Source organism: Astatotilapia calliptera, chromosome 4, assembly GCF_900246225.1.
Source record: "Astatotilapia calliptera chromosome 4, fAstCal1.2, whole genome shotgun sequence".
In the NCBI taxonomy this organism is placed as follows: Eukaryota; Metazoa; Chordata; class Actinopteri; order Cichliformes; family Cichlidae; genus Astatotilapia; species Astatotilapia calliptera.
In genome coordinates this window covers 32,281,397-32,295,084 of record NC_039305.1, presented here as the reverse complement: position 1 = coordinate 32,295,084, position 13,688 = coordinate 32,281,397, and the positions used below count along the sequence as shown (strand labels likewise).

Below are 13,688 nucleotides of genomic sequence, written 5' to 3'. Positions count from 1 at the left end.
CAGGGCTGCTTATTGGGGAAAATACTTCCTGTTTGCAAAGTAATCCCCATTTTTCCCAGAAAGAAATCTCAGTAGAAATCGATGATCTAAGTGAGAACATGAGCCTTTAAAACATCCCAGTGGGTGCAGTCAAAGCAGTCCCTCAGTCCCAGTATAGAGTCTTTGCTCCAGACTGGAACAACTGTGTGCCCAGTTTGAGCTCTCTTCAGTCCTGTGACCTGACAGACCCAGAGGGGCCATCACATCATATTTAGAAGCTCCCCTAATGGAGCCACAACACATGTCCAATACTTAGTCTGTCTTGTTGGACCAACTGGAAGAAATGATTCAAGGACTTAGTCACAGAACATAGATTCAAATCTCCAAAATCCAACTGGCTGCATCAGGACATATAGTCTGAAACTCTGCACAGTTTCCTGTTTGAAGCTGCTTCTGTAACCAGTATGTAACAAAATATATAAACAATGGGCAAATCAGAAGATTTCAGGAACGACAGGAGCCCCTAGGGTGGGTAACCACAATGGAACCACAACTGCAAATGATGAAGCAACGGTTCAACTATATTTGAAATTTGTGCACTGTATTGCATTTACAATAACAACCAAAATTGTGTGTGCGCGCACAGATACCCAAAATAAAAAGAAAAGAATGTTAGACCCGGGTCTTTTAAAGTGTCAATAGGATCCAGATCAGGCCTGTTTGGTGATCTGGTGAGTTATTGGTGTGAGTTCAGTCCACGATCGATGTATGGTTTGCACTGTTTTGTCCTACCACAGTTCAGGCAACCAGACTTCCAGATTCAATTCCAAATGGGCTGTGGCTCGCCATCCATTGCAATGGAAAATTATTCCTCTTCTGCGGATTTCCACAAAGTCTGTAATCCAATATTCTCCGAGGAATCTCGGCTCCTTTCTCCAACTCAAAAAAACCTGACCTAAGAGTGAGGTCAGAATTACTTCAAATGAACATGGTTCACACTTAACTAACACTTCTGTTTAAAGTATAAATCATGAACAAAATGCGTTTCAATTTCTAATGTTGTACAACTAATCAAATTCTAAACGTTTTCATTACATGGCAATGTAGCTATCACCAATCATTAAAGCAATTCACACTGCTCATTAAAAGCAGCAACCTTAATATACTCTGCTCAATGTCAAGTAACAACAGTGATGAATAAAAGTAACACAATAAAACATTTCAATACATCAGATAGACATACTGTTTTTTCCTTAACCTAACAACAGCTAATAAGTTCTCAACTAACGCTTAACAACGGGAGTGAGCGTTTAGCACACTCGCTAGCTACTAGCACACTCGCTAGCTACTTGCATAGTACCGTCACCATTAGCGTTTGTTTTTTTTTTTGAAACAAACAACATTAACATTTCAGGATGCCGATCAGTGGCTTTAACAGTTTCGTTACTCACCAGTGCAAAGCACTTCGTATTCATAAAACTAGCTTCGGCTATCCAAATCTGGCGGCTAATCAGGCAGACACCAAAAGCTTCGCTGTTTCAACAGCTACCACGTTTTCCCCACAGGTACAGCTATGGCGCGTGTGTCTAAGCAGCCTTAGCCAGAGCGTTCTCACTCCCGAGGCGTAACATGGCGACGTTTTGTCACGTCCCGCGGCGTTCCTGAGGAACGCGAAAGGAGACCTTCGGCGTTCTTATGGAACGCGGCGGGTTATGGCTGGAATCCAGTGCAATGACGCTCCCGCGGGAGTAGACGTTCCAGCCCTGTATTCCAGCCCTAAACCTAACCTTATCCCTAGCCCTGACCATAACCTTATTCCTGACCTTAACCAGGACTTTAATGATGTTAAATAGCGTGTTTCTAAGCGATTTGAAGAAAAAGAGCGAACATGTGTAGGTTCAGTCCAGACGGTTCTCATATTTCCTCTTTTTCCGAGGTCGTCATTTAGGAACGTGGTGGGTAGCCGAAAACGTAATATGGTGACGATTTGTCACCTAGCGTAAAATGTTACGCTTTGGGAGTGAGAACGGGTTGCCTTAGCAGCGCAACCAAACATGAAAACACAAGGCGGGACAAACAATCCCATTGGTTGGACTGCATTTGCATCCAGGTCAAAAAAATAACCTTTGAGAAACAAAAATAAATAAATAACACAAATAAAGCAATTCCATACAAAATAATTTGGATTTTTTCTTTAGAGTCTCTCTCCAATCATGAGTGTTTTTAACTGAACAGAATAAAAACCTTTAATAATAATTACAATAAACAGTCTCTAATTCCATCTGTTTGCCACTGGGCTACACTTCCTGTTGGCTTCAGCTGTTTGGAGTTTCCATTTTCTAAACTTCTACATTCTGAACCTTCTTCAGCTCTGAACAGATGATGAAACACTGAACGATTTCAAGTGTTGAAATCTCCCAATTCTTTGAATCTTTGGGCTGAAGGAGGGACAATACTCGGTGTATCAATGCTCAATCAACAATCATTTATTTCCATACAATTCAACAGTCAGAGCATTACAACGTCCGGACGGGAGAGATGCTACCAGAGGGTCAGGCACATGTCTCAAAATGGTGACGGGTTGCTCAGCTTTTTATAGTCTCTAGTGGCCCCCAGCTAGTCGTAAAAGCCAAAACATCACATTTTTTTCTCTGTTACAGCGCCTAAGTTATGACCTCGGCAGTTGTTTCTCTGCTTTCTGTAAGGTGGGGGTGTGGAACGTAGTCTATCTATCTCCCCTGTCTTTAGACACAGAGTCTCCTGCTTACAACCTTCTCTTCATGATTCAACAATTAAGCATGTCAAGAAAACAGTGTAACACATTCCCAGCAGATTAAGGATACAGAGTGATGCACATTTATCTAATGAACTAATATGTGAATATGTTCTTTTAACTCAAAAGTATAACGAGAACTAAACTACATACAGCTCACACACTCTATATTAAAGGGTATAATATGATCTACAGCAGTATTCTAATTCAACTACTTTGATTACATATATAAGGTAACATATAATAACAGAATAATATCACAATTCCCCCTTTGATCTCTTTTCTTCAAAGAGATCACTTACAACATACACTCCAGCATTGCAAGGTCCAGGTCTTCTTGATCCTGAGGCCCTCTGTCCCCCTTTAACGGGTGGACCATATGTGGGATGACCTCTGTGTTCACGCAGTTCAGATGCAAGCAAAGTTAGATTTACAACCATAACAGCAGTTACAGATGACTCTCCCATCACTCCCCAATTCTCCCACAGCTTTATTTTGGTGCTCCAGTTTTCCACTCCCATTTTAATGCCCCCTTATACCTTTCAAATGTACTTAGACTAGAACCTCTGTCTAAGGAGCTTTTAACCTTTATTTTTATTGCTGCAGCTACCAGTGTCTTCCAGTTGGGTGATTCTCAGCTTCTTTCTTCGACCTCCGGGGTTAGACCACCCTTTAGTCATTGCACAGTTCTGGGGATTATTCTGCCCTGAGTTCAAACAAAGATCTGTGTGTTTTGGGTTCACCGGCGTGTCCCCCTTTTTGCCAAGAGCCTCTCGAACCTCGTTGGTCTGGTGTTCCTGGTTTTCGCCAACCCCTTCATGGTTATTGCTGTGTTTGTGGGATCCATCTTCTCCAGGAGCCCAAACGTCATGACACTTGACCCCAGTTGCTGTCTCGGCAGTCCCTACATCTGTCTCTGCTGTGAAGGGTCCTCACATCTCCGTGTCCCCGTCTGGTGTCTGTTCCTTTCTCTGCAAGAGACAGAAAACCAAAACACCTCTCTCCCTAGCCTTGATAATCTAATATTGTTATCCATTGTTGTTCTAATGATTCAAATTTGGTTTAAAATATTATGTTCAGGACTCTTTGACCCAGGGACTTATTCTAATCATAATCTATGTGTATGTAAAAGAATTCAAAAATTAGTGAACCCTTTCTAAGTCTAACACATTATAAGCTTAAGTTTTACCATAGCTAAATTATTAAACACAGAAATAACGTCATAAGATGTTCATAAAACCATTGTTTGCTGTTCGGACTCAACTCCCCCTTTTTGACACACTCCCATGTGTCAATTCATTGGAGCTAGACAATTAAAAGACAAGGTTAGTGACATCATATCTCAGAAAGTATCAGAAATTCTTCTCTCGAGTACCGTTGCTCCAGCCTTGTTATCCCAGAGGATCCTCAATCCCAGAAATTTCCCTTCTCCTCATGTAATGAAGTCTGTCATCCTTCCATGCCCTGGTAACTGGTCCATCCAGAGCTGTAACATTTTGACAACAAGCCAAACCACAGCTTGGTCACACCAACCCTTTTCTGCCCTGAAGATGTCCAACGCCATCTTAGTCTGGACCAGGGTTGTAATAGTTTTGCAATTTTCATTAGCTTTTATTTTTATTTAGCTTCGACTTCAGATTTTCAATTTTATATCAGTATAAATCAGTTTTTACCAATTGTTTGCTAGTTTAATTTAGTTTTGATTAGTTTCAGTTATAGTTTTAGTTGTGTCTGCAATAATTAAGTGTAGCAAAATCCCAGTCCCATCATATCAGTCATGCTCTTGTGCTTATCCTTGGGTATTGTGACTATTAACTCTTGCAGCTCCCAATTTTGGTTCAAGTGAATTTACAAGCTTTGTGAAGGGAATTGACTCCTCTGCACACTGGAATAAACATAATCAACATGATCCACATTTTACTGCGTGTTATTTCACCATCTTATTGATTCAAATGCTCCATCCTTATGTGGTTTGCGACATTATGTTTATCCACTCTATCTCTAAATGTTTGAAGAATTTTCAAGTTTGGGGTCAAATTTTAAGAATTTGACCATAAGTGAAAGTTATGGTGTCATCACCCCCTTCGGGGCTTACCTTTCCCAGTTTTGATGATATTCCTCCCTATTCTTTGCAAATACCCCCTGTTGGTGGCGAGAAACTGTTGGTGTGGTCAAGTGGGTGCTATAGAAACAAAAGCTCAGGACAGAACAGTTATCAGTCATGTACTTCATACAAATTTTGCATATGTTTTATTTCATATTGATCCTCTGAGTGTAATGGTACATTTTAATCTGAATTTATCCAAACCAAACACAATATTTTTCTTTATTTACTTTGCTCTTGTTCTTTTGCAGTACCACATCCTATCAAATGTCCCTGTCAATTATATTCTACATTTAATAACTTACTATTTCAAATGAGAACCTAAATCACGTGGACCAATGTTTGTTATTGCATATCTCTATTCTGAATGTGGCCAGTCATTCATAGGTATTGTTAAATTTTGGCGATTTTCCTCTATAAAATTTAATTGACTTTTTTACAGTGGCCTGCTGTGGTTAATGTGGTAACTCAAAATCAGCAACCACAGTGTTAAGTCTGCAGTTCATACTTATGTGAAGCTAGAGTCTCCTCCTCCAGTCTCTCTTATCCTCCTGCTCCTGAAAAAACAAAACAAAACAAAGCGAAGCATCCACCCTTCTCTTGTCGGCTGGGTGAATTGTTTATGAATTGTTTATTGGCATTTACTAATCCTAAAGTTGGTGCAGTCATTGTCTCAGTATCAAGTCAGTCAAAACTTTTAGTCGTCAGTCCATCACAGTCCATTCACATGCATACCTCCATACACATTCATACCAGATTTTGCTGATAATGGAGTCTCTCGCGCAACCTATTCGAGCATCCATCATCAGCAAGATGACGTCATCATTTTAAAAGGAAAACAATTCCTTGTTGTTTTTTGGACCGGATTGACTCGCTGCAATCCTTTTAGATCAGTGTTCCCTATAGGTGAATTTCTCCCAAGCCAATTACAATCATGGAGAAGCACACTTTGCAACTGTTTACAGTAATAATATTTCATAGCGCTTTAAATTTCAATCTTTCAGGCCTGGTTTAAAGAGCTGATTGTTAAATCATGAACTCACAAAATATCAACATATCACCACCAGTGGATCACACCTCTCAGATTTTCTTATCTCAGTGCACTGTAACAAAAACGAAAACAGACATAACCAACAAAATACTACTAAAATAACACAAACTAGGGCCCGTTGCAGACATGTCCAAGCATAAAACTATCCCTCTCTCGCTTACGAGAAAGAACACAAGCCAAAGCTCACTGATAACATCAAACTAGCGCTAAACAAAACCAAACAATCAACCAGAAATTCACAGGAACATTTTGCTTCCTGCTGGGACAATCTTGTGTGGGAATGAGAACCTCAGGTGCCGTAACACCTTTTGTTCCTCCTTGAATTAAAACTCAATCACAGAAAATGCCGTACTCCAACCTAAACTTACACTATTAATTCATCATTTTCACTCTGTGCCACTGTTCCTCATCAGGGCTGTGTGAAGCACAGCAAAGAATTCAGTCAAGGCCTTGAGCCATAAACAGACATCACGCACAGACATTATTTTCATAACCAAACCGTTTTAGACCTTATTTCTAAAATCTACATAAATGCCCTCTGGGTGACATATAACACATTCTAAGTAATCAATGGCTCCTCATAAAAATTATGCACTGGGATGTTTGTGTGCAGCATTTTGCATATCAGCATAAGCAAAGCATTCTTCATTGCATCAGCAATCACACAGTGTGTGTGTGTGTGTGTGTGTGTGTGTGTGTGTGTGTGTGTGTGTGTGTGTGTGTGTGTGTGTGATCATCACTTTCCTGTTCTGGTGTTCTGGGTAAACCACTGCCTGAAGCGTGCCCTGGGGTCCTGCCCCCCTCTTTTTCAGTTTGTTTGCAACCATTGCTGCTGCTGCTGCCCAAAGTTCTGTCCGTCCTGGTTCTGACCCCAATTGGGGCAGTCCTTTCTCCAGTGTCGATGTTCACCGCAGGTGAAACCTGCATCTTCTTCTGTGTTTTTTGTCCATTCTGAGGTGCTTTCTGTCCTCAGTTACTCCTCCTGTCTCGGTCACGCCCTTTTCGCCGCCCGATCATCCGTGTTGGTCCATCACTGTCCTGCACAGTGTTAATGCAGAGTCATCAAGGTCAGCATTGTTTTGCTCGGCCTTACTTTTCATCTGGGCTTGGCGGGCGTCTCGTCACAGCTCTGTCAGCTGAAGCTGTCTGAGAATTTTCCCCCGTGTAGTGAAACGGGCCTTAGGTTTAGTGCTCTCCGTCTCGGCTGCATGAGATCACATTCCTGCAGGTCTGTTGACATTCTCAGGTCGTTGTTGTGGGTCCAGCTGTTGCAGCATTTGGTCAGTGTCACGTATGGGGGAGAGCAGGAGTCCAGTACGCCTCGGCTTTCAGGGCCGGCAAAGCAGCCTGTAATTAAATATATATAGAGAAAAAACAAAAAAACAAAAATAGGCAAAAACAAAAGCAAACGAACAGGAAAATGATGTTGTGTTGGCTGTATTACAACGAGAGGGGAGAAACACCGGGACCAGGCCCTGTGTCAGCCTTCTCTCCCCCTTTTTTTTTTTTTTTCTCTCCCGATATAATCAACTCCTAACCCACCAAGTTGACAGGACAACATGCACCTGTTAAAATTCTTAAGATCATGTTTAAAAGCCCAAAAGGAAATTTTCTTTCATTCAGTAATCACTTGTATCAATCAATCAGCAGAAAACATGTCACAATTTGAATCTTTTAACCCCTAAATTTGTCGTGTCATCACTGGTTGGTCAGACCAGTGTCTTTTTCTTTGAAGTTAAATTGTTGTCCTGCAACCCAGAGGGTTTATTTGTCAGTAATGTATTTATCCTTTAACAACAGATGTATGTTAAGTTTCGCTGCTTTAGCCTTGCTGGAAAATCTTCACGTGTTCATGAGTGTAAGCTGTTTCTTCATTGCGTGTGTGTGCATTTGTAGGCAGGCAGGTTAATTTTATCTTTTCTCAAACTAGGCGTTACCTTAAAAGGAGCCTTTCTCTCACATTTCTCTGCTTGTGTGTGCTTTTTGTTTCACCTTTTTGTTGTGATGCTCCGGACGCCTTCCCAACCTCCACAAGTCCGTTGGCCCCAGTTTTATGTGTTAAAACTTCTCTTAATTCCTCCTCTAATTCTCTCCTCGCTGCTGTCTTTTTCACAGCTGCTGATTCGTGCTGGGTGTGGTTCCCATTACCTATAATTTTGCTTCGGCCGCTGTGCTTGTGGGGGCAGTTGGTCCAGGTCCGCAGCTTCCTGTATTAACACACTAAGAGATTTATTTTAATTTCATTTTCATCACTTTTAAACAGATAAGCAGGCAACACGCCTACCTTGACAGCGTAAACTGTACGCCAGTCTCCCAACACATTCCTCTCTGTACTCCTCCATAATTCTCCACTACACACCTCTTACTATCTCTCTTTTTTATTTTTATTACACCACAGAGTAATACACCCAATTATGCCCGTCTATCTCTATGTGGCTCCAAATTCCCTCTTTATTTTAATTTCACACTCGTCAGGGGACAGGCACACAACAATTTCAACCACTGAAACGAGGAATTCAACCTTTTTATATTTCTTTACTAATCTAGACTCAACCTTTGTTCGCAAAATGTGTCTTGTTCTAGTCCGGAATAAATGTGAACCCGCGATTACGCTGCGGTCCCAGTGTTATTCCGTAGCTATGCGGGGGCCCTCACCTCCCCAAGTCACCACCTCGGCACCCGGACGCCGCCGGTCCTGGCCGCGCGTCCACGAACAGGAGGGTCGCCACTCCTAGGGCAAAATTATTTCCACAGGTACACTAGGCATCAACCTTTGATCCTAAAATGTGTCTTTGCTCTAATGTCCTCCTAATCAAACACATCAACCGTCACTGTCACTGTGTTCAGACTTCACACACACAAAAAGCACACTCAGAGCGCGCCTCACCCACGGCCAGAGCGCGCCTTACGCACACAGCGCGTTACACCATCAGTGTGACACACAGAGAGCGCCTCTCATCAGCAGAAATTTGCACAGAAACCTCTGAGCTCAACTATTAGGTCTTCTTAAAGCACACTGCACCATAGACCAAAATACCCCTTTCTCTGCGCTTATGACCGCCACAACGGGGCAAAGTCGCATCATAAAAGTGATGCTTGCATCCCCGAAGTTATACCTGACATCATAAACCAGGTTTTGCTCTATGTACTTCTTGGCAAGTAAAATTTTACTTTGTTTTATGACCGCAGCCCTTGAGACTCGACTGACGCCACAAACCACCGTCAAACCTCTATCCAATGTACTAAAACTAGCACCAACCACTACTGCACTCCACGGCCGTACCACCGGAACACGGCCGTATCATAAACCAAACCTACGGACGTGTTTCGCTTCCGCGTTGCCAGTGTTCAACTGCACCGTGAGCCAGCATCTGCTTTTCCTTAAATCAACTTCTATTTCATAGCCGGCAAGAGCCAGGACTTTACCGACACCATAAACAACTCCAAAACCTCGACTTCAATGTACTGAACTAATGGCCGCGTCTTCAGAAGAAATTCTAATGTATTATTGCTACAGAAGCCAGTATTAGACAAAATTAAATGTGGAAGGTAAAGTGGCTGCAACTAGTCCAACGTAGTATGTTATTAGTATCTCGGTAGAAGCAGTTTACTGCAACTAGTCCAACGTAGTATCTTATTAGTATCTCGGTAGAAGCAGTTTATTTAACACACTGGAATTCAGCCTCAACTTATGTTGTTAGTATCTTGCGCCAAAAACCAGACACCGACAAATTTACTGTGAAAATACATGTGACTCAGCGAATAGATTAATTTGGAAAGCCCAATATGCACATTTGGTATTTATAATACAACAGGCTGTGCTTACCTTTCTGTTTTAGGCTGGCCTTCTGTTCACTTTGCCCCACGATCTCACCAAAGGCCAAATCTACACCTCCTCAGCACACCAAAGATCCGGGTCACACGGCACCAAGTTGTTGAAATCTCCCAATTCTTTGAATCTTTGGGCTGAAGGAGGGACAATACTCGGTGTATCAATGCTCAATCAACAATCATTTATTTCCATACAATTCAACAGTCAGAGCATTACAACGTCCGGACGGGAGAGATGCTACCAGAGGGTCAGGCACATGTCTCAAAATGGTGACGGGTTGCTCAGCTTTTTATAGTCTCTAGTGGCCCCCAGCTAGTCGTAAAAGCCAAAACATCACATTTTTTTCTCTGTTACAGCGCCTAAGTTATGACCTCAGCAGTTGTTTCTCTGCTTTCTGTAAGGTGGGGGTGTGGAATGTAGTCTATCTATCTCCCCTGTCTTTAGACACAGAGTCTCCTGCTTACAACCTTCTCTTCATGATTCAACAATTAAGCATGTCAAGAAAACAGTGTAACACATTCCCAGCAGATCAAGGATACAGAGTGATGCACATTTATCTAATGAACTAATATGTGAATATGTTCTTTTAACTCAAAAGTATAACGAGAACTAAACTACATACAGCTCACACACTCTATATTAAAGGGTATAATATGATCTACAGCAGTATTCTAATTCAACTACTTTGATTACATATATAAGGTAACATATAATAACAGAATAATATCACACAAGCTCACACTTTGTCTAATAAACTTACATCTTTCATTCTTTATACAGATTGAGTGTCTGTGGTTTGTCAGAGATCAGCTGTGATTCTCTGGCAGCAGCACTGAAGTCCAACCCCTCTAACCCCACTGACAGAGGCGAGGCTGCCGGACACTGGCGCCACCGGGCCCTCTGACCACCACCAGTAGGCAACGGGTGAAGTGTCTTGCCCAAGGACACAACGACCGAGACTGTCCGAGCCGGGGCTCGAACCGGCAACCTTCCGATTACAAGGCGAACTCCCAACTCTTGAGCCACGATCGCCCCTTAAAGCAGTGAAGAACACAGTCTGTAGGTGAGGAAGAATTTAGAGAGAGCAGATGTTTGGATGGAATTCCTCCAGTTAACAGCTGGAACCGGCCATCTGGATTGTTGGGCTTGTTGTTGGGGTTCCTACTAGAGATGGACCGATCCGATATTACGTATCGGTATCGGTCTGATACTGACCCAAATTACTGGATTGGATATCGGTGAGAAATAAAAAATGTAATCCAATCCATTAAATATCAATAAAGCACCTCACAAAACTTGCTACACGGCGTAACTCGGCTCATCTCCGAGGAAGTCATCCCATAGAGAATTAAAGCAAGTGTGTAAGTTCATCTCTGAATGTTTGTAAAGCATTCACACGTTAAGCTTAACAACCAATTAAGGGAGCGACTGCCTTTCACTCTCCGGCTGCTACTTCAATCGTGAAACTGCTTAATGATCAGCTGATCAGCTTTTCTGTCGCGAGTCTGTCTCTCTTGTTTGTTTTTGTCTCACTTTGCACCAGAAAGATGAAACCAGCGGCTGAACAACAGCAGAACGTTTAAGCTTGATCAGCTGTTGTTAGAATGTATTTAATATTACTTTCTACACCAGGATCTTTTTCTACAGCTGACAGCTGGTAACTGTGCAGGGGCGGAACTAGCAAAGTTTAGCCAGGGGGGCCGATAGGGCATGAACAGGGAAAAGGGGGCCCAAAGACATACTTTTCTTTCTTATTCTCATTTAAAATGTCTGGCTTTTAAAAAATAATTATCTGACTCTTACACCCAAAGTTTTAATCTGATGTAAAATGTATAGAAGTCCATTACTGTATATAGTAACTGTTAAGTCTAATATACCCTAGTAAGCTATAGTACTTTTTCCTTTGGGAAGGTAACATCTGTGAGTTCTGTAATTCTGTTGAAGAAAGATGTTGAATCTATTTAATTATTCTTGAAAAATAATTTATTTCTGTGCATTTTTTCCCCTGCATAAAAATTAAATTTGATTACATCGATTAAGCATCATGAGATGGAGGGTGGTTCCCTATTTTTTTTTTTGCTGGGAGTTTGTAACCCTGTTAGTTAGGTTGCTTAATATTTCTGCTAAGTACTCTTTAAAATACCAGAATAGGGAGGATGTTGCAGGTTTAAGTTTATTAGATTGATCAGTGTTGCTGAACTATGAAATATTTTGGGTGCAGTGTATTTTTTTACAACAGAATAGCTTTAGTGTTTGTTTGTTTTTTAAACTTGCGTATGAACTTATACAAAATGCAGCAAGATATTAAAAAAACGTTTTATTGATTAAAAAATATCGGATTCATATCGGTATCGGCAGATATCCAAATTTATGATATCGGTATCGGTATCGTGCCATCTCTAGTTCCTACAGAGCTCAGAGTGGACACACCAAGGTTCTTCTAATGAATGAAAGTCCAAACTCAAACTAGGAGGGAAAAACATTTTCATCAACTTCAATAAAAATCCAAAGATTAGAAAAAGTGAAGCAACAATGAGTCCTAGTACAGTCCCAGCACTGAAGTCCCTGCTGCTCTTTATACTGGATGTGCTGCATCACTGACTGACAGCTGATGAAGAGTCTCTGGAAACACTCATTTATCTCCTCTGCTCTTCCTTCTTCTCTCTGCAGGTGGGGCTGATGATGGTAAACAGGACGGTGTGTGTGCTGAGAGAGGAGGAGCTGTGTCCTGATGATCCAGAGAGGTTGAAGCAGCAGCAGCTTGTGTGTAGAGACGCTCTGACTGGGCCATGTTACTGGGAGGTGGAGAGGAGAGCTCCATCCAACAGTGACTGACAGAGGAATGAGAAGAAGTGCAGATGACTGTCAGTGCTGCAGAGTGAACTTCTCTGAGAACAGCTCCACTGTCAGACACAATGTAGAGTCCAGCATCATCCCTGTGTGTCCCTCTGGATCTGACAGAGGATCATCAGTGTATCTGGACTGCTTTGCTGCTGCTCTGTCCTTTTACAGTCTCTGCACAGTCTCTGTCTGACTCTGGCTTCAGACCCTCCTGGATCAAACTCACCTGGAAAGACTTTCAAACATCACTCAATAGATTTGAATACAGAATATATTTGATATATACTGTAGACGTACTGTAGAGTTGCAGTTTGTCACTTGTAAATACAGTCTGTGAGCAGCTGTGAGCTGAAAGATCTTTCTAGAAACACGAAATGTTTTCACTCTTCTGTTGCTTCTGTTGCTTTTTCATATATTTCCACAACATTAATATTGATCCCACCTGTCTCACCTGTTTCATGCTTTCATAAATAATAACAGGTCACGTGTGATCTGAGCGCTGCTGTGGTTGCTGTGCTGCACGTCTTCATTTAGATAACAGAGACATCTAGTGGTTCAGAGGGAGAACTGCAGGAGGTGGAGCTGTGTTTTAGCATGGAAAACTTTTTATCTTTTAGGCGCAGATACAAATATGACAAGTATCAGTGTGAGATACAAAAGGTCACATCAGTCAGCAGAGGGAACAGTGATCACACAGCAATGTAAGAATAGAAACATAACAGTGAATCTGGACATGTATACAGAGGGAAGCAAACAAACAGGATGTAACACTACATTAAAGCCACAAATGGGAAGAAAACAAAGCCAAAGGAAAATATATTTGATCTCAGGAATCCAAATCAGATGCTTTAGAGCAGGGGTCGGCAACCCTGGGCACGCGTGTCACAGCTGCCACGTGAAGGGTTAACTGATGGCACGACCATAGCTGGACTGGCCATCGGGCATACTGATGGTGATTTTTTGTTTTTATGGGCCGATGATGTTTTTTTATTTTTTTGTTCTGGTATAAACAATGAAAGGTGGTGGATTGGCCGGATGCTGGTTGATGTGTAGAAATAAGTCAGTTGTTTGGTGGTGGCTATGGTGGAGCTTCCACAGAGGCAGCAGG

The 13,688-nt window shown here is 41.9% G+C and overlaps 1 protein-coding gene across 10 annotated transcripts in view; it reads left to right on the top strand.

The window, feature by feature from the left end:
- Positions 1 to 12,488, top strand: part of LOC113021481 (NACHT, LRR and PYD domains-containing protein 3-like) — a 46,041-nt gene extending 33,553 nt beyond the window's left edge. For 9 of the 10 annotated variants that reach the window (XM_026166211.1, XM_026166218.1, XM_026166214.1 and 6 more), the window contains one exon: positions 12,410 to 12,488. In XM_026166211.1, coding sequence (XP_026021996.1) covers positions 12,410 to 12,419 — 10 coding nt within the window. In that variant the 3' untranslated portion in view covers positions 12,420 to 12,488. Of the gene's footprint in view, positions 1 to 345; positions 427 to 12,409 lie in introns of those variants that run through there. The other variant, XM_026166216.1, reaches the window with a different exon arrangement.
- The last annotated feature ends 1,200 nt before the right edge of the window (positions 12,489 to 13,688 follow it).